Source organism: Notolepis coatsorum (assembly GCF_963971535.1).
Source record: "Notolepis coatsorum genome assembly, chromosome: 18".
NCBI classification, from domain to species: domain Eukaryota; kingdom Metazoa; phylum Chordata; class Actinopteri; order Aulopiformes; family Paralepididae; genus Notolepis; species Notolepis coatsorum.
This window is the reverse complement of record NC_140182.1, coordinates 79,054,573-79,075,271: the sequence shown is the minus strand read 5'-3', so window position 1 is coordinate 79,075,271 and position 20,699 is coordinate 79,054,573. Positions and strand designations below refer to the sequence as shown.

At 46.8% G+C, this 20,699-nt stretch overlaps 1 protein-coding gene across 3 annotated transcripts in view; it reads left to right on the top strand.

Moving 5' to 3' along the window:
* The window catches only part of ric8b (RIC8 guanine nucleotide exchange factor B), a 40,336-nt gene that overhangs the window by 12,386 nt on the left and 7,251 nt on the right, over nucleotides 1-20,699 (top strand). For all 3 annotated transcript variants that reach the window (XM_084334700.1, XM_084334699.1, XM_084334698.1), the window contains 3 exons: nucleotides 15,285-15,429; nucleotides 17,585-17,729; nucleotides 18,965-19,084. In XM_084334700.1, coding sequence (XP_084190826.1) covers nucleotides 15,285-15,429; nucleotides 17,585-17,729; nucleotides 18,965-19,084 — 410 coding nt within the window. The remainder of the gene's footprint in view (nucleotides 1-15,284; nucleotides 15,430-17,584; nucleotides 17,730-18,964; nucleotides 19,085-20,699) is intronic.

Genomic DNA, 20,699 nt, shown 5'->3' with positions numbered 1-20,699 from the left:
ATCTTTAGTATCTACAGATATGTAAAAAAGGATTACCTATATGCAGGTGTGTACAGACAGATGTGGATATATATATATATATACACTACCGTTCAAAAGTTTGGAGTCACTTAGAAATGTCCTTTTCAATGAAGATAACATTAAATTAATCAGAAATACACTATACATTGATGACTATTCTAGCTGCAAATGTCTGGTTTTTAATGGAATATCCACATAGGTGTATAGAGGCCCATTTCCAGCAACCATCACTCCAGTGTTCTAATGGTACATTGCGTTTACTAATCGCGTTAGAAAGCTAATGGATGATTTGAAAACCCTTGTGCAATTACGTTAGCACAGCTGAAACAGTTTGGCTGATTAGAGAAGCTATAAAACTGGCCTTCCTTTGAACTAGTTGAGTATCTGGAGCATCACATTTGTGGGTTCCATTATACTCTCAAAATGGCCAGAAAAAAAGAACTTTCAAATTAAACTCGACAGTCTATTCTTGTTCTTAGAAATTAAGGCTATTCCATGTGAGAAATTGCCAAGAAACGGAATATTTCTTACAACGGTGTGTACTACTACCTTCAGAGAACGGCACAAACAGGCTCTAACCAGAGTAGAAAGAGAAGTGGGAGGCATCGGTGCACAACTGAGCAAGAAGACGAGTAAATTAGAGTCTCTAGTTTGAGAAATAGATGCCTCACAGGTCCTGAACTGGCAGCTTCATTAAATGGTACCCGCAAAACGCCAGTGTCAACGTCTACAGTGAAGAGGCGACTCCGGGATGCTGGCCTTCTAGGCAGAGTGGCAAAGAAAAAGCCATATCAGAGACTGGCCAATAAAAGTAAAAGATTAATATGGGCAAAAGAACAGACATTGGACAGAGGAAGATTGGAAAAAAGTGTTATGGACAGACAAATCGAAGTTTGATGTGTTTGGATCACACAGAAGAACATTTGTGAGACGCAGAACAAGTGAAAAGATGCTGGAAGAGTGCCCGATGCCATCTGTCAAGCATGGTGGATGTAATGTGATGGTCTGGGGCTGCTTTGGTGCTGGTAAAGTGGGAGATTTGTACAAGATAAAAGGGATTTTGAATAAGGAAGGCTATCACTCAATTTTCCAACGCCATGCCATACCCTGTGGACAGCGCTTGATTGGAGCAAATTTCCTCCTACAACAGGACAATGACCCAAAGCACACCTCCAAATTATACAAGAACTATTTAGGGAAGAAGCAGGCAGCTGGTATTCTGTCTGTAATGGAGTGGCCAGCGCAGATACCAGATCTCAACCCCAGGGGCGGATTTAGGATTGTAGGAGATCCGGGGCTTAGCCCAGATAGGTTTTTTTTTTGTACTTCGACACCATTTTTTACTTATACCACCACCTTGAAAGTGTTTTTTTTTTTTATCCACATTTTCTCCCATCCCAATTTCGTATCATCCAATTCAACCCTCCCCTGTCACGAACGCTGTTTCTTGCCTCCCACAAGCCGGCTGCAATGTGGACTAAGTCATACATAGCACAAGTCCCCTCCGGTACTTGAGGTAACAGCAGTCGCATCTTTTCACCTGCGCAGCTCGATCTCTCAGTGGCGAGGAGTAACGCGTGGGAGGCTCACGCTGCCCCCGACACTTCCTGATTCTACTGCGCAGGCGCACCAACCGACCTGTAGGAGTCGCTGTCCACAACGCCCGATCCCCACCTATCAGTTTCCCACCCCCTAATACGGCCAATGTGTATTAGTATGAACGACCAGCTAAACTGAAAGCAATGTGAAGCGCTGGGCTCGAACAGGCGAGCCCAGCGTCTCCAGCACTCGTGGTGAGCGCCTTGCCCACTACGCCACGTAGCCGCCCCTCCACCTTGAAAGTTTTTTTTTTTTTTTATCCACTTTTTCTCCCATTTTCTATATTTTCCTCCCATCCCAATTTCGTATCATCCAATTCAACCCTCCCGTGTCACGGACGCTGTTTCTTGCCTCCCACAAGCCGGCTGCAATGTGGACTAAGTCATACATAGCACAAGTCCCCTCCGGTACTTGAGGTAACAGCAGTCGCATCTTTTCACCTGCGCAGATCGATCTCTGTGGCGAGGAGTAACGCGTGGGAGGCTCACGCTGCCCCCGACACTTACTGATTCTACTGCGCAGGCGCACCAACAGACCTGTAGGAGTCGCTGTCCACAACGCCCGATCCCCACCCTTCAGTTTCCCTCCCCGTAATACGGCCAATGTGTATTACTGTGGACGACCAGCTAAACTGAAAGCAAATGTGGAGCGCTGGGCTCGAACTGACGAGCCCAGCGTCTCCAGCATTTCGTGGCGAGTGCCTTGCCCACTACACCACGTAGCCGCCCCCACCTTGAAAGTGTTAATATGCGTCTTTGTTTACGGTTTGATTATCACTGATACAAAGTAAAATAGTGCAGTGCAATAAAATAGTTAGTAAAATTGAATAAAATAATGCAATAGTGCATTGCAATAAAATAGTTATTGTAACTGAGGGGTACAATTCCCTGACTGTATTACTAGATATGATACTTACTACCACTACCTTTGTACTTAATATTCGGCCACCCAGTACACGGCATAAATATATTATCATGAACACTCTCACGTAGATGAAACGGATCCAACACAAATGTACGAATTAGAAACAGGTCTTTATTTCTACACAGCGATGGTGTGTAGAATAAGCACTTAATCACTTAATTACATTTATGAATTGAAATAGTATGCACTTTTATGGCAAGGAGTATTCGTCGGTATATCAATAGATAATGTCCAATCTCTGAAGGCGCAGGTGGTAAATATACGACCTGGAATAGTTAAGGAATAACAGCAATGATACTTTAATGATTATAGGCTGGATACACTAGAGGGGGTTAATCCGGTCGCTTGTAAGCCGACAGGAGTAGGAGGGGGGGGGGGGTAGAATCCAGCTGCCTCGTCCGGCCAAGGGTATCCCAGGTGAACCCACTGTAGTGCCGTTCAATGCGCCGGCGATCCTTGGACCACAGATGAAAGCAGGTGGACTCTTTGTGGGCCGGCTCTCTCCGGTCCACGGGGGAGAGATGTGGAGAGACCTCGTCTTGCAGAGCGTCTCCTCACCTTGCGTCCTCTCCAGGGGGGGGGGGGTTCCAACACACGGTAGTGTCGGGGGTCTTTATCCATAGAATAATCAAAGTATCCAAAGCATAATCCGTGCCTGGGAAGGCGGGCTGTCGTCGGTAGAATAATCCGGTATACAGGTCCACTCGCTCGTCGGCTCTGGGGCTCCTCGGGTGCAGCTTCACATAGGGTCAACCACCCTGGGTAAGCAGCCAGTTCTCTGCCCGAAACGATGGGGTACTGACTACGGTAGTATTCTCACCGCACGAAGCACTATATATTAACAGACTATTATTAGCTTAATAGACTACGTCCAACTCGACGATATAGTGCCAAATATGACTATTCAAATATTAATATACACGATGTCTCAATACCGATGGTAGGCCGAACTTGGCCTTACTCCCACACGTGGCATCGCGGGGAGGCTTTACGTCTGTGACTCTATTGGAGGGTAAGAAACTGGACTGAAAAGAAAGTCCTACTTTAGTAGCGCAGTTTATACAACGGCATGCAAATTTCTCGATTCTGATTGGCCATTCACACGTCTTTATTGGCAACAATCCACGGTCCTGGGCTCAGGACCCGCCCACAACCAAATCACATAACCCTCCCCGGCTCACTCCGGGAGAAAACAAGATCGCGGAGAACAAATGGTTATGTTGAAAGCACCATAACGACTAAATATGAAGCGATTCTGTCAAGGGGAATGTGTTAGTCCTTTAAACAATGTTGGATGATGTAATTGATGGGTCTTGACTCAATCTAGAACAAAAGAAAAATCGCGGATTGATTGATAGATTAATTGATTGATTTAAATTTCTTCCTTCCTACTTTCTACTGACTGCAGCGTTCTCTCTCACACTGACGCTGGCGTACCCACAAACACACACACACACATACACACACACACACACACACACACACACACACACACACATACACACACACACGCACACACACACTGTGACACACACACACACACACACACACGCACACACACACACACACACTCCTGTCTGCAACAGCGGGGGAGTCAGACTGAGAGAGAAGCAGCGCTGTTTTAAGTGAGCATGGTCTATTGAATTGATTGATTGATTGCTAATTTTATTACTGTACCCCTGGTTTCCAACTGGTTAAGTTTAGGCTAAAAGAAATAAATAAAAAAATAGGGCGAAGAAAACGTTTTTTTCCTATAGGGCAAAGAAAACGTTTTAATAAATTTTCAATCAATCATTCCAATAATACACAGTTGGATGTGTTAGTTGGTTGGATGCACTTCAAGCTGCTTCCACATGAGGCAACTTCTCTCAATCATTCCAATAATACACAGTTGGATGTGTTAGTTTGGTTGGATGCACTTCAAGCTGCTTCCACATGGAGTTGTGGGAACTACTTTTTCTGGCGGATGGTTTTTTCAATAAATCTTCGATTAATGTGTGTTTATTGTATAGAAATAAGGTTGGATGAATCTGGCAGTTGTATAAAAGCTTTACACCACGTGCAGTCGTGATTTGTGACCAATAAACCATGCCTAGGGGGGTCTAACGACCCTCGGCTGCGCCTCGGGCCTAACAACCACCCCTAGGCATGGTTTATTGGTCACAAACCACTCCTGCGTGTGATGTAATGCTTAAATATATACGCACTATGAACAAATAGTCCCATTAGTGGTGCGGTAGCCAAATTCCTACGCGGAACTAGGACTTGTTCGTACATGTCGAGCGGTACGTTTGAACTGGGTCTGAGGGGTATGGCAGCCTGGCACCAAGGTCTCGACCAATAGTAGAATGGAGACTATTATGGGATGTTCAGTAGGCTAGAATGGATATTCAATGCATATTGTACAAGGAATATACAAGGGATATCAGGGAATATTAGAGAATATACAAATACAATTAAATATATATATATAAATAAATATATATATTCGGTTTAATCTGGCCCTTCACAACAGCCACCCCCTGAATAGGTCCCAGACCTAATCAGTTAAACGGAGACAGATTAATCGCGTTGTCTATTTACACATAAGGGTTTGCTGTAGGGGTCAGTCAACTTCACAAAGTCATAGGGTTGTAGGGTCATGGTCATCATCGATTGTGTCTGGGAGTCGAGGCAGTTCTATGAGCCTTGCCACGGGATGGGTGTAAGTGCGACCCTGGACGAGCACTTCAGCTGCTCGGACCTTGCCGTCGGCACCGGTGATCACTTTGCTTACGCGGCCGGCCGGCCACATAGCTCTGGGCAGTGATTGATCAATAATCATGACGACTGTTCCTTCTGTCAAATTGTCTCTCTCCTTTACCCACTTCTGGCGGGTCTGTAGAGACGGTAGGTAGTGCAGTAGGAAACTGTTCCAAAACTTGTCGGCTAATACTTGGCTGTACCTCCACATTCGTCGGCCGTTCGCTTCTTCAGGCCGGTACATTGTCTGGGGTAATGTGGGATCTAGCCGCCCCATCAGGAGTGTGTTGGGGGTAACTGGGTCGATATCCGCCACATCACTGGAGACATATCCGAGGGGCTTCGAGTTAAGTACTCCCTCAATCTCCGTGAGGACTGTCATTAGGACTTCTTCCGCCACAGTCTGGGCCCCAAGTACTGCGTACAGGGCTGTCTTTATGGAGCGCACTTCTCGTTCCCAAGTGCCACCGAAGTGGGGTGCGTTTGGGGGGTTGAATTGGAAATCAACCTGTGCTGGAGCGAGGTGGGTCTTAAGTTCTGGGCCCATAGCTTGGAAGCTCTCTCTCAGCTCTCTTTCGCCGCCTTTAAAGTTTGTCCCATGATCGGACAATAGGGTAGACGGTCTTCCTTTCCGTGATATGAATCTACGGAAGGCCATAAGGAATGAGTCTGTGCTCATGGTCGGGAGAAGCTCGATGTGTATCGCTCTGGTGGTCATGCATTTGAATACAATACCCCACCGCTTCTCGGTTCCTCTTCCTTTCTTTATGTGCAGCGGGCCAAAGCAGTCCATACCCGTTGAGTGGAATGGCTTGTCACCGATTCGGAGGCGACATGGAGGAAGGTCAGCCATCCTTGGTATGCTGGGCTGCGCGCGCCACTTGCGGCAGTCTAGACATGTTCGTTGGAAGCGTCGTACCGCCTCTCTTCCTTGTAGGATCCAGTAACGACGTCTGATTTCCGCGAAGACTCTTTCTGCTCCTGCGTGATGTACATCCTCATCGTATTTCTTTATAATCAGCTCTGTGACCTTGTGTCGGCTGTTCAATACGATCGGGTATTTAATGTCATCCGGTAGATTGGGGGCTCTGCGTAGGCGACCACCCACTCTGATGAGGGTGTGAGCGTCGCTCTCGGGGGCCAGGTGAATTAATCTGCTGTCGGATGGGACGGGCTTTCCTCCCTGTAGACAGGCCAATTCATCGGGGAACGAGTCTCTCTGGGCTCGCTGCAGTAGAAGCAATTCTGCTTCCTCGTAGTTAGCTGCTGACATATCAGCGGGGGACTTGCACTCCGGGTGGTACCGCAGGAATGTTCTTTGTTGTGCACTCTCTATGGACGTGCAATCGTTTGTTAGGGTCGGTGGAGGCTACGGTGCTCAATCCACAGAACACAGACTTCTTAATTTCCACCTCCTCTGGACTTGCTTCCCTCGGGATAGGCATGGGCCACTGTCCTTCCGGGAGTCTTAGGAATGCGGGGCCGTCACTGTAGACATTGCGACGGGTGAGGTCATCCAGGGGCATCCCCCGGGTGATGACGTCAGCTGGGTTCTGTTTTGTATCAACGTAGCGCCACTCTGTTTCTCCGGTTAACTCTTCAGTTAAGTCTTGAATCTCGGTGACTCTGACTCCCACGAAGACTTTGTACTTGCATGAGTCCGATTTGATCCAGGCGAGTACCGTCGTGGAATCTGACCACAGGATTGTTCTAGACACCGGTATGGTGAGCTCACGTTGGATGAGCGTGGCTAGGTGCGCTCCGGCTAGGGCTGCGCAGAGCTCTAGACGTGGGATAGATTGTTGCTTGCGTGGGGCTATTCTCGAGCGGGCGAGGACAAATGCTGTGTAGATCTCTCCCCCCGCTGCTGGGTCCTCTGCTACATGTTTCTGTAGTGCAAATGTCGCACAGCAGGGGCTGCACGTCGTTCCGAAGGGGAGGACTTCCCATTGGTAGATGGCTGGGTGCTCATCTCCTGGCTTCTCTCTCCATAGGAACCGTAACAGGGGCTTGTCCGCCTCTACTAATCTCACCTGCAGGAACATTCCTTTAATGTCCCCGCTGATGGCCACCTTTTCCTGGCGGAAGCGGAGTAGAACGCCGAGTAGGGAGGGGCCGAGTGTGGGACCGGGCAGTAACTCTTTATTCAGATTTTGGGATCCGATCTGGTAGCTGCAGTTAAATACTATGCGGTCTTTACCGTTGTGATGGACCTTGTGGTGGGGCACGTACCACGATTCAGTGGTCTGGTCAGCCTCTTTAATGTCCATCTTTGTGACGTGTCCCGCTGTGATGAGCTTCTCAATCTCAGCGCGGTATACACTCTCTTGGGCGGGGTTCTTGGCTAAGCGCCGCTCCGTGTTCAGCAGGTACCGTTCTATGGCGTCTGTCTTGGCGTGGAAAGTAGGCATTCCTTCTCGCCGCAGGAGTGGCGTGGCGTATCTCAACACGCCGTTGACCGGGACTCTCTTGGTCCCTGTCTCGAGGAGGTGAATGGCGTAAATGTCATCTTTAGAGCGAATGTCTTTCTTTCCATTCTTAAAGGGCATTTGTTCCAAGCTCCATAACCGCTCTACGTGTTGCAGGAGTGCGGTTTCTCCCTCTGTGACTCGGGAGTGGAGACATCTAGTGGCTGTACTTCGGTTGAGAGATTTGGCGAGCGGGCCTTGGAGAGTCCATCCCAAACGGGTCTCGACTGCTGCAGGACAGCCTCGGGGTCCGGTATGAACCCGGTCTATCGGGACAATGAGGTCTGCATGGTCGGAGCCTATCAACAGGGTCGGCATAGCATTGTCTATGAGCGGGATCGGTAACTTGCGCAGATGTGCATATTTCTCCATCAGCTTGGCGACGGGGTATGTGTACCGCGACAGTCCTATTTCTTGGCTGGTGAAAGCGTCTGCAATCTGGTACCGTCGCTCAGGCTGGCCGCTTGCTGCGATAGAGAATGAGACATTCTCGCCCTTTATCGTCTTCAAATCTCGTCTTATTGTCCGAATTGTCATTTGGGTTTCGCTTCCCCGCAGCCCTAGCTGGGCCGCAGCGGAGGCGAGCAGCAGGGTCTTCTCTGACCCGTCATCGAGGACGGCGTAAGTGTCCAGGACTTTATTCTGGTAGCTTAGTGTCACACGCACTACTTTTAGGAGTACTCGGGCTCCACTGCTGCTGGCGGGATCGATGTACATGACGCTCGCTTTGCGGCTGGATGGTGCAGGTGAGGGGCGCCGTCTGTTACTGTCGTGAAGTATGTCCAGATGGGCTCCATCGCACTTGGTGCACCTTTTCTTTAAGCGGCATTCGGCTGCCATGTGTGAGCGCGCACAGCGAAAACAGCGCTTGTTGGACTTTATCCATTGACCTGCTTCCTCCGCGTTCAGCTTGGGGAAGGAGTCACATTGCGCTAGCCAGTGTTCTTTCTCACAGTAGGGGCACACTATCTTCCACTTCTCCGTTCTGGAGGGGGTACTGTGGCTCCTGCTGCTCGGTACTGACTCCGATTGGTGCATCACAGTCACCGATCTTCTTCCATCATTTAGTCGTCTGGTTCCTTCTCTGGAGCCAGGGGTGCTCCGTCCGAATGTATCTAGCCGTAGGCTGCTGACTTCTCTCGCCAGGAAGTCTGCTAGATCGAGGAGGTTCGGTTCGGGGCCATTCGGGTCTCTGTGGTCCCTCTGCCGCCTAAAGCGCTCCTGACGAGCGGGCGGCAGCTTCTCCAGGATCCTTTCCACATTTGAGTTGGCGTAAAGTTCATACTTCCCCTTCTCTCTTTGCGCTCCCAACATCCCTACCAGGGACTGCACTCTGATGGACAGGTCGTCCAGTGCTCGATTGTCTATTGCTGGGGGTAAGCGGTCGATGTGTCGGATCTCCTGGATCACGTAATCCCATATGCGCCCATACCTCTGGTCCAATGCTACCAGCACTGCTGTGTATGGGGTGGTGGAAGTCGCGTAGGCGAGCGCTATATTATGTGCGCGGGGCACCTTTAAGTGCTGCAGTAGGATGGCGTATTTGTGGCGTTCATCCAATACATCCACCAACATGGTCTCCAGACACATGCGGAGTTCTGTATACTGGGCCCGGTTCTCTTGGGTGAAGTCGGGTACCATAGGCGTGCCAATGTATGACGCTGACTGTGGATACATCGGCGAGCGTTGGGGGAGAGGCCTCCTAGGCGAGTCTCCTCCCGCTCCTTGGTATGGGCTGGTACCGGCAGTGTACCATGGCCCGCTTGTCCAGGTGCTGTTCCTCGGTGCGGGTCGTGCGTCGTGCTCACCCGTGTATAGAGTCGGGGGTCTGTAGCGCAGCTCCGCGGGAGTATAGCCTGGGCTGTACCGGACCTCCTGGTCCGGTAGAGTACTGTGCTGTCTTCGGGCGCGGTTCTCCTCCTCTTCCTCTTCGTCTTCAGTTAGGTCATCCAGTGCTTGTAGTCTCTGGTTTAGCCTCTCCACAGGATATGCTGCTCCTTCCCGGTTGCTAGGTCTCGCTTGGACCGGTGGGGGGAGGTGGTCTGTGGGGGGTATAGACCTCGTCTGTTGGTCAAGTCCAGGGTTGTTTACTCGGCTAGGGGATGCCGCCCTGGAGGTGTGTCTAGACGAGTTCCTGGAGCCTCTGGCGGAGGGAGAGGGTGTTGTCCGTCTGATCAGCTGTTCTATTAGTTGCGACTGCTGTCTGTCGCGCTCTGCGTCCCGTAGAGCACCAGCAGCTGCTCGCTGGCTGTCTGCTCGGTCTCGGGCCACATTCTCTTCCATCTGAATGCGTCTTATTTCTAGACGTATATGCTCTTCTTCGCTCCGCTGCTGGATCTGCAGTCGGTCGCGTTCAGCAGCGGCGTTCAGGCTGATGAGGAAGGCCTGCTGTAGGGTCCTCTCTGCCTCGCTGGGAGAAGGCGGTTGTATAGGGGAGCCTTCCCTCGGGGTACTCCTTGCGGAGCCTTGGAGCTCTATCTCCACGGTGCTCTCCCCGTCTTCTTCCGTGCCGAGTTCTCTCTCGGTAGCGTTGTATTCCTCCCGGGACTCATCGGGGACTACTTCTTCAGTACTGGCGGGGTGTGAAGTCATGTCTGGTTCCCACTGGTCCCCACCGTGAACTTGGTCAGTTACATTAGAACCCGTAGGGGCCTCTATGGTCGGGGTAGTCTGGGCGTTGGGGTTAGACATACTTTTACTTTCTAGTTTTACCGCGTTTACTGTTAGTAGAAGACTAGGTTGTTGACTGACAGCGTAAGCCTCTAAGTACTGAGGGAGCCGTCGTTCGCGCTGCGGGCGTTGGTTAGGAGGATCGTTTCGTGGAGTGTTCATCATAGGCCATTTCAATATTAATAACACTATATTAATATTACACTAATTACCCTCCGGCTCGAAGGACCAATTGTAACTGAGGGGTACAATTCCCTGACTGTATTACTAGATATGATACTTACTACCACTACCTTTGTACTTAATATTCGGCCACCCAGTACACGGCATAAATATATTATCATGAACACTCTCACGTAGATGAAACGGATCCAACACAAATGTACGAATTAGAAACAGGTCTTTATTTCTACACAGCGATGGTGTGTAGAATAAGCACTTAATCACTTAATTACATTTATGAATTGAAATAGTATGCACTTTTATGGCAAGGAGTATTCGTCGGTATATCAATAGATAATGTCCAATCTCTGAAGGCGCAGGTGGTAAATATACGACCTGGAATAGTTAAGGAATAACAGCAATGATACTTTAATGATTATAGGCTGGATACACTAGAGGGGGTTAATCCGGTCGCTTGTAAGCCGACAGGAGTAGGAGGGGGGGGGGGTAGAATCCAGCTGCCTCGTCCGGCCAAGGGTATCCCAGGTGAACCCACTGTACTGCCGTTCAATGCGCCGGCGATCCTTGGACCACAGATGAAAGCAGGTGGACTCTTTGTGGGCCGGCTCTCTCCGGTCCACGGGGGAGAGATGTGGAGAGACCTCGTCTTGCAGAGCGTCTCCTCACCTTGCGTCCTCTCCAGGGGGGGGGGGGTTCCAACACACGGTAGTGTCGGGGGTCTTTATCCATAGAATAATCAAAGTATCCAAAGCATAATCCGTGCCTGGGAAGGCGGGCTGTCGTCGGTAGAATAATCCGGTATACAGGTCCACTCGCTCGTCGGCTCTGGGGCTCCTCGGGTGCAGCTTCACATAGGGTCAACCACCCTGGGTAAGCAGCCAGTTCTCTGCCCGAAACGATGGGGTACTGACTACGGTAGTATTCTCACCGCACGAAGCACTATATATTAACAGACTATTATTAGCTTAATAGACTACGTCCAACTCGACGATATAGTGCCAAATATGACTATTCAAATATTAATATACACGATGTCTCAATACCGATGGTAGGCCGAACTTGGCCTTACTCCCACACGTGGCATCGCGGGGAGGCTTTACGTCTGTGACTCTATTGGAGGGTAAGAAACTGGACTGAAAAGAAAGTCCTACTTTAGTAGCGCAGTATATATACGCACTATGAACAAATAGTCCCATTAGTGGTGCGGTAGCCAAATTCCTACGCGGAACTAGGACTTGTTCGTACATGTCGAGCGGTACGTTTGAACTGGGTCTGAGGGGTATGGCAGCCTGGCACCAAGGTCTCGACCAATAGTAGAATGGAGACTATTATGGGATGTTCAGTAGGCTAGAATGGATATTCAATGCATATTGTACAAGGAATATACAAGGGATATCAGGGAATATTAGAGAATATACAAATACAATTAAATATATATATATAAATAAATATATATATTCGGTTTAATCTGGCCCTTCACAACAGTTATCATCGTATTTTTTCGGGAGGCCGGTAAGGAGTGCATTACAGTAGTCGAGTTGGCTTGAGATAAAGGCATGGATCTGGTTTTCAGCGTCCTTTTGATTTATAAATGGCCGTACTTTAGCTATGTTTCTAAGGTGGAAGAATTAAGTTTGTCAACTTGTTGATTGTGATTTAAAGCTTAGGTCTGAGTCTACCATAAGACTTAACTCACTCAAATACAGTTAGCAGCTGGATAGACCACAGATGGAAATTAGCTTCTGCTAAATCTGGTGCAAACATATTTTCATGTAACAATGATGAATTGTCAAAAATATATATATATTTTTTAATTTTTAAATAGATTCGGGGCTTTTCAGAAAACATTCGGGGCTTGAGCCCAAGTAGCCACCCCCTAGCCCCGCCCCTGCTCAACCCCATTGAGCTGTTGCGGGAGCAGCTTGGCCGTATGGTACGCAAGAAGTGCCAATCAAGCCAATCCAACTTGTAGGAGGTGCTTCAGGAAGCGTGGGCTGACATTTCTTCAGATTCCCTCAACAAATTAACAGCTAGAATGCCAAAGGTCTGCAATGCTGTAATTGCTGCAAAGGGAGCATTCTTTGACGAAAGCAAAGTTTGAAGGACACAATTATTATTTAAAAAAGAAAAGAAATCATCATTTCTAACCTGGTCAATGTCTTGACTATATTTTCTATTCAATTTGCAACTAATTTGATGAATAAAAGTGAGTTTTCATGGAAAACACAATTGTCTGGGTGACCCCAAACTTTTGAACGGTAGTGTATATACACAGTAAGAATATATTTGTTAGGGGTGTAACGGTACACACAAACTACGGTACGTACCTCGGTTTTGAAGTCAAGGTTCGGTATGGGTTTTTGGTACAGTGGGGGAAACTTTGGCTTTCCATGTTCCACTCAGGGGTGATGTAGTGTGCAGTAACTAATTGTACTTGTAGGGCTGTCAACGAATATTCTATATTGAAATTAATAATCGACTTGTAAAAAAGAAAAAAAAATATATAATTAGGGCGGCTGGGTGGCGCAGCGGACATTGCGCCAAGAAGTGAAAATTAGTGGCTGGCTGCCTCCACATGGATCGGAGGGGACATGTGATGGGCTTCTACCCTCCCTACGACCGGCCAGTGGGGGGCACATGCGAGCAACGATCAGGACAGGGGAGGGAGAATTGGCACGAGAGGAAATTGGGATGGGAGAAAAATCACAGAAAAAGGGGGAGAAAAAAGTAGGTAAAAAATAATAATTATTATAATTGTGGAAAAAAACAGCCCCCGGTGGGCGGTCGTTAGTGGTTAACATACCGTTGTATTCGTTCGGTACACAGTCGTTCGGTACGGTACACACTGAAACGGTTCGGTAAGGATACGTGTACCTTACACCTATAATATTTGTATACAGCACTATTGTACATGTTATCATAGTTATATGGGTATACTATAGTATCAGGTAGGTAGTGTAATGAAACTGAGTTTTAGCTAACGTTGACATACATTTTCAGGTACATTCTGTAATATTTATTGAATATGGACAAAACTTAAACAAACATGGTATCTCAAAAATAAATCAATTTTGGGGGAAATGGTGGAGGTTTATGTAAACTATGGCCGATGTTGACCATGACATGTAACACTGGTGGGGCTGCTGGATTATGGCAAAAATCATAATCACGATTATTTTGATTGATATTGAAATCACGATTATACCTCTTAACCTGCACCCCCAAAAGTGGCCTTTTTAGTTTAGTTTTTGAGGACTGCATACTTTTTTTTGCAAACCAAAACATACTTTATACTTAGCACATGCATGAGCTTCGTCTCTTTTGAAAGATGACATTCTGGGGGAGCTCCAGTAGCTCACCACGTACCGCGAGTGCTATTTCAGCGCCGTGGACAACCGCGCTCGCGCGGATCTGAGGCTGAGCGCGTTCGAATCCCGGACGGCAGCCGTGCCTTTCCCAGAGTGTCTTTCCCCCCATCTGAACCCTTTCAGCCTGCTTCTGTCGGTCGAACTTGACCAAGTATGAATGTGACGAAAAAGCGATAAACGCTAAAAAGAACCAGCTGACTGGTCAAAGTTTTAAAAAAAGAAAGATGACATTCTGAAGTTTCTGATTCCAGAAAAAAAAATCACTTTTAGTGCTAACGTAATAGAGTAAGATAGGTCTGAACTTGAGTTGTAGAAAAACTTGTTACTCAAGTTTTTCTGTAGTAGTCCCCTCCAGAGATAGTATTTCCCCAGAAGGTGGTATGGCTTACAAATCCATACGGACCCATAGCCTGAAGCCTTATGTAGTACATGTCCAATGTCGTAAAGATCCATTCAGAAATGAGTGATTAGGAGTGATTTTGGTAAACTGTGTACAAAAGAAAAACTGAGTTTTCTCATAGACTTCAATTTATTCTGCTGTTTTTCTCTTCCTGTTTTCGCTCGTAATTTTTTTTAGATTCATACATCCCCATGTGGGGTATCATTGGAAAGCCACACTCATTGGCTACAACGATCCACAATAATTTTCGAGATCTGATCTAGATTGACGGAACTACTGCGCCAAGAGTCGGAGTGGTATTTTGCGCAATACCGTGTACTTTGCACAAGCCTCAAATACCGGCATGTAACTCGAGAACCGCTGAATGGATTTTGTTGGATTTTGTCGCTATCAACAGGCAACAAATAAGCCTTCAATTCGATATATATATTGTATTACAAAATATGTACCCGAGCCACTAGGGGTCGCCAAAGTGCCGGTGGGCAAATCATCCTAAAAATTTCCCATATGCGGGTCGGCGCATGCTAAGAGGCACCAATACGAATTGATTTGAGGACATCATATAACGATGACTGAATTTGTTTTACCTCTTCTCGACCAGAGGCTGCCTTTCTGCCATCTTCTACAAGTTACAAAAAAAAAACAAAAAAAAAAAATATAATAACTGGAGAACCTCCTCCCTCTCAACACGGGCTGAAACTACCGCTTGGGCACTTGAAGGGCGGAGCGCACAGCACAAGACTAAAAGAGCAACACATCACACGTGGCACAATAACTGTTTTTATCTCAATTATCTTCATGATCGTGGGAAAGCCAAAATCGTAATTGAAAACGCCACCACCCAATGAATTGCCCAGCCCTAAATACTGGTACAGTCCCTTTTAAAAATATGTCTTTCTGTGTCCCCAGGTTCTGCCCCCACTGAAGGAAGTGAAGATCAGGCCAGAGATCGGGACCACCGTCAGGAACAAGCTGGTGCGTCTCATGACCCACGTGGACATGGGCGTGAAGGAGAGCGCCGCAGAGTTCCTCTTCGTCCTCTGCAAGGAGAGCGGTGAGAGGGGAGTGGGTAGACTGAGTCGAAGGACAGGAACCACGTTTCAAGTTGCTTTATTTGTCATATATATAAGGTACAGGGTACATTACAGTGAAATTATTGAGATTGTGCTTCATACAGTAAAAAAATAATAAAGACCAAACACTATACAAACTAAAGTACAAAATGCAAAAATTAGGTAGGGATGTAGTGCAAATCTTTGGTGAGTGTTTAAAGTTGATGTGATGTTGAGTTGTGTGGATGTGTGTGCAATGAATGTAGATGGATGGGTTAGTGTTCCATAGTCATTGAGCATCCTGATGGCCTGGGCCCAGGAGTTCAAAACTTGTAATCCCTATTGATTGATTGATTGAAGGTTTTAATTAACAGATTGCAGAATGGGTACAGTACAGTACAGCTCAATACACACAATTGTTAAGGGGATGCAGACCAGAGAAAGACTTTCGTCTTGTTTACATCAGGGTCCCCCATTTTCAATTCATAATGAGTTGAAATGAATGAATCCAAATCTGATCAGATAGGGATTAAAAGTTTTGAACTCCTGGGCCCTCGGGATAGAAGCTCCTTTTGAGTCTCTCTGTATTGGCCATGCGACTCTGTAGCGCTTGCCTGACCGCAGCAGTTCAAAGAGGCAGTAGTTTGGGTGGCTAGTATTTCAACCAGTATACTAGTGTGTACCAGCCAGCATGGATAACGTATTGTTATTGTTAAGTAGTAGTTAAAGTAAGTTCTGTAAGTGATATTTTATTTTTTATAAGTGGTCTAACAGTACATGTTAAAATAATAGCTCTACATTCTGACAGCCATCACTGATATTATGTTCAGTCAGTGACATGGGTCTCCCAGTACCTCCGCTCTGCAGCAAACAAAAATAAGAAATAAAAACGAGTTTTAAGCAAATAGTGCTTGAAACGAGTATAATAATCTGCCAGAGCAGTAAGAAAATCTGGCTTGGCAAGCTTTCTTGAAATAAATAAAAATATCTAGGTTTCTCTCTCCTGATTGGATAAAGTTGGAACGGGATTCCAGTACATTTATTTTGTGTTTACTGCAGAGTGGGAGGGACTGGAAGACTCATGTTACTGACCAAACACGATATATCAGTGATGACTGTCAGAATGTAGAGCTATTATTTTAACATGTTGACCACTTACAGCACCTTTTAAACATAGGACTTCTGGTGGACACCTTTAGCCAAGGTGTCTTACAGTACCATTAATGCATACTTATATCATTGATTATATCATCAGTGTTGTTCTACGCTCTACCAATGAAGCTACATGACCTAATTATGACTATCTATGAATTAGGGGTGGGAATCACCAGAGGCCTCACGATACGATACTATCACGATACATGAGTCACAATACAATAGTATTGCGATACTAAATATATTGCGATATGCTGAGTATTGCGATATTAATATAGCGATATATTGCGATTTATTACCTTTTTTCAACTGCAAAGTAAAACTTTGTCAACATGTTTTATCTAATAAAATAAAGTTCAGTCTGTTCATCTCACTTCAATAATTTTTTATTGCAGAACATGGTATTTTCTCAAGCAGACAGATGTCAACACTGTAATCTGTGTTGCATGTACCTGACAAACTGAACTGTTTGTATTAGTCATATTCCAACTTAACTGAATGCACACGTGTGTGGACTACTGTACTATTACAGGTATTGAAATGAACAATGCAACTTCCTTATACAAAAAATAATAATAATTTCAATAAATAATTAAATATCGATACTTGGCGTCCCTGTATCGATACAGTATTGTCACGCAAAGTATCGCGATACTACTACGTATCGATATTTCCCCCCACCACTACTATGAATGGTAAAAGGTGCATTTATATAGCGCTTTTATCCAAAGCGCTTTACAATTTTTTTATCCACACATTCACCCATTCACTCATGCACTGATGGCAGAGGCAACCATGCAAGGTGCCGACCTGCACATCGGGAGCAATTAGGGGTTAAGCATCTTGCTCGACATCGACACGCTGAGCGGGAATCGAACCGGGAATCTTCCGACTACCAGACGACCGCTCTACCTCCTGAGCCACTGTCGCCCCAATATATACTTGACGTGTATTCTTACATTAATACCATAACGATCTGTATTTGTGGTGTGTTTTGGGTAGTGGACAACTTGTTGAAGTACACAGGGTATGGCAACGCGGCAGGACTCCTGGTGGCCCGGAGCCTCCTGGCAGGAGGGAGGGGGGAGACCAAGTACTCCGATGACGAGGACTCGGACACGGAAGAGTACAAGTCGGCCAAACCCTTGTGAGTTCACAGGCTCTACGTTGGACCTCTAATAATCTGACCTCAGGTGTCTGACAACTGTCTCACAACTCGTGTGTGTCGCGGAGATATGTTTATACCTACCTACTGCTTTCACGGTCTACAACTGCCCTACACTGTAATCATAACTACCTACCTCATACTATAGTCTACCCATATAACTCTGTATGATTGCATGTATAATAGTGCTGTATATACCGTATATATACATTTATATTTACCACATATATCCTTATGTCTGAATACACCTGCATATAACCCATACAACTGTATGATAGCGGGCGGCTACGTGGCGTAGTGGGCAAGGCGCTCGCCACGAAATGCTGGAGACGCTGGGCTCTTCAGTTCGAGCCCAGCGCTCCACATTTGCTTTCAGTTTAGCTGGTCGTCCGTACTAATACACATTGGCCGTATTAGGGGGTGGGAAACTGATGGGTGGGGATCGGGCGTTGTGGACAGAGACTCCTACAGGTCGGTTGGTGCGCCTGCGCAGTAGAATCGGGAAGTGTCGGGGGCAGCGTGAGCTTCCCACGCGTTACTCCTCGCCACTGAGAGATCAAGCTGCGCAGGTGAAAAGATGCGACTGCTGTTACCTCAAGTACCGGAGGGGACATGTGCTATGTATGACTTAGTCCACATTGCAGCCGGCTTGTGGGAGGCAAGAAACAGCGTCCGTGACAGGGGAGGGTTGAATTGGATGATACGAAATTGGGATGGGAGAAAAATATAGAAAATGGGAAAAAAAGTGGATACAAAAGAAAAAACTGTATGATAGCATGTACAATGCTGTATATACCATATACTGTATATTTATTCTTACCATGTATATATCTGTCTGTACATACCTGCATATAATCCTTTTACATATCTGTAGCTACTATATCTGTACATATCCCTTACCTACTCTTACTAGTTATGCTGCTGGCCAGTATGACTTACTACCATAGTGTCTTTATACCTGTATCACTGTACATATTAATACTACAACTATGTACATACATCTGATTAGAACTATACTCTGTAGCACTCATTTATATATTTGATATCCAGTTTTATATCACTTGTATATTACTATTTCTCTTTGCTGTTACATTTGCACTCTGGTTGGATGTCAAAGCTATTTTCATTGTACTGGTGCTGTATCATGACAGTCTAATCTGGACCCTGTGCTATGAACGTCTACCTCTCTACCTTCCGTCTTAACCTGCCTCTCCCAGCATCAACCCCATCACGGGCCATGTGGAGGAGCCGATGCCCAGCCCCATCGAGGACATGACTGAGGAGCAGAAGGAGTACGAGGCCCAGAAACTCGTCACCATGTTTGACCAGTTGTCCAGGTGAATACATGAATCTATTGTGCCTCGAGGTTAATACATGAATCTATTGTGCCTCGAGGTTAATACATGAATCTATTGTGCCTCGAGGTGAATACATGAATCTATTGTGCCTCGAGGTTAATACATGAATCTATTGTGCCTCGAGGTTAATACATGAATCTATTGTGCCTCGAGGTTAATACATGAATCTATTGTGCCTCGAGGTTAATACATGAATCTATTGTGCCTCAAGGTTAATACATGAATCTATTGTGCCTCGAGGTTAATACATTAATCTATTGTGCCTCGAGGTTAATACATGAATCTATTGTGCCTCAAGGTTAATACATGAATCTATTGTGCCTCAAGGTTAATACATGAATCTATTGTGCCTCAAGGTTAATACATGAATCTATTGTGCCTGTGAATCTATTGTGCCCTGTACGCAGACATCCGCCGACACAACGCATAATACCTCTGCGAAAAAAAAAAAACTCAAATAAAGATAATTAACCTTCTCCTCGTATGATCAAGTCGTTGAAACGATCCGCATGAGCTGTTGTCTCTCGGAACCAGGAGCCTCTCGGCTGTGTTCATGTTGACCTTTCCCTCCGACGCCGGGCCCAGAGAGGTCTCTCTCTCTCTCTCCGTCTGTGTGCGCAGAAAGGAGTAAAGGGGGAGAGGGAGAGAGCTCTTCTCTTGCTCCCTGCCAACCGGTTCATTAGAGGAGGAATCTCTCCCGCTGTTCGCCCCGGCTTCAATTAAACGCCTGGCCTTCCAGCGCCGAACCGTGCTCACATTCAACCGGAGTCAATGGAGGCCGCCGGCGGGGCCGTGTCATTACCGCCGTTAATTATCACCTAATTGGCGCCGCGCGGGCCTCTGATCCTTTTATCCCTCTGTCGTGTTTTTAATAACGTGTTATTATTCAACTCCTTTTCTCATTCATCCCAGAGGAGCCAAACATACACACAGAGAGGAGTGGACTGAGGCACAATTGGACACGAGCATCAGGTTGGGGTGGGTGAATACTGTATGTTTGCAGGCGAAAGAAAACCGACACTGGGGGGTTGAGTTGTAACAAGACGCGTGTCCCACAAGAGGCAGATTCCTTTCCGTCGCTGGATTCTCTTTCTTCTTTCTTCCGTTGTGTTTGTGGGAGTGAAGGAGAGACGTGGTTGTGAGGGAGAGCAGCAGCAGCAACACCGCTGCCCCCAGCGCAGGCTCTCAGGAGATCAGTCAGAGCCGTACAAGAATGTCTCCTAACCGCTTAACTGGTCCTCCAATTAGCACATATTCTGATCCCACCTCCTTACATCTGTCATGTCCTCGTCTCCCATCAGCACTAATGGTGGATGGGGTGGATATTTGGACTGGGTGGGGGGCACACAACGGGCAGGATCGGATGTTTTGTTTCCTGTAGACTCGTTGTCCATTCTCACCTTGTTACTGGCTGATGGGGCCTCTGGCCTCGGCTGATGTGAGGCCTTGGACAGGTGGCTAGGACCAGGTGGTTTGGTTGTTCACAACTGGTAGCAGTGGAGCTACTGTATGTATTTGTTGTTTAGTTTATTAGGATCCCCAATTAGTTACAGCATGCATTAGCGGTTCTTCCTGGGGTCCACAATTGTGACTG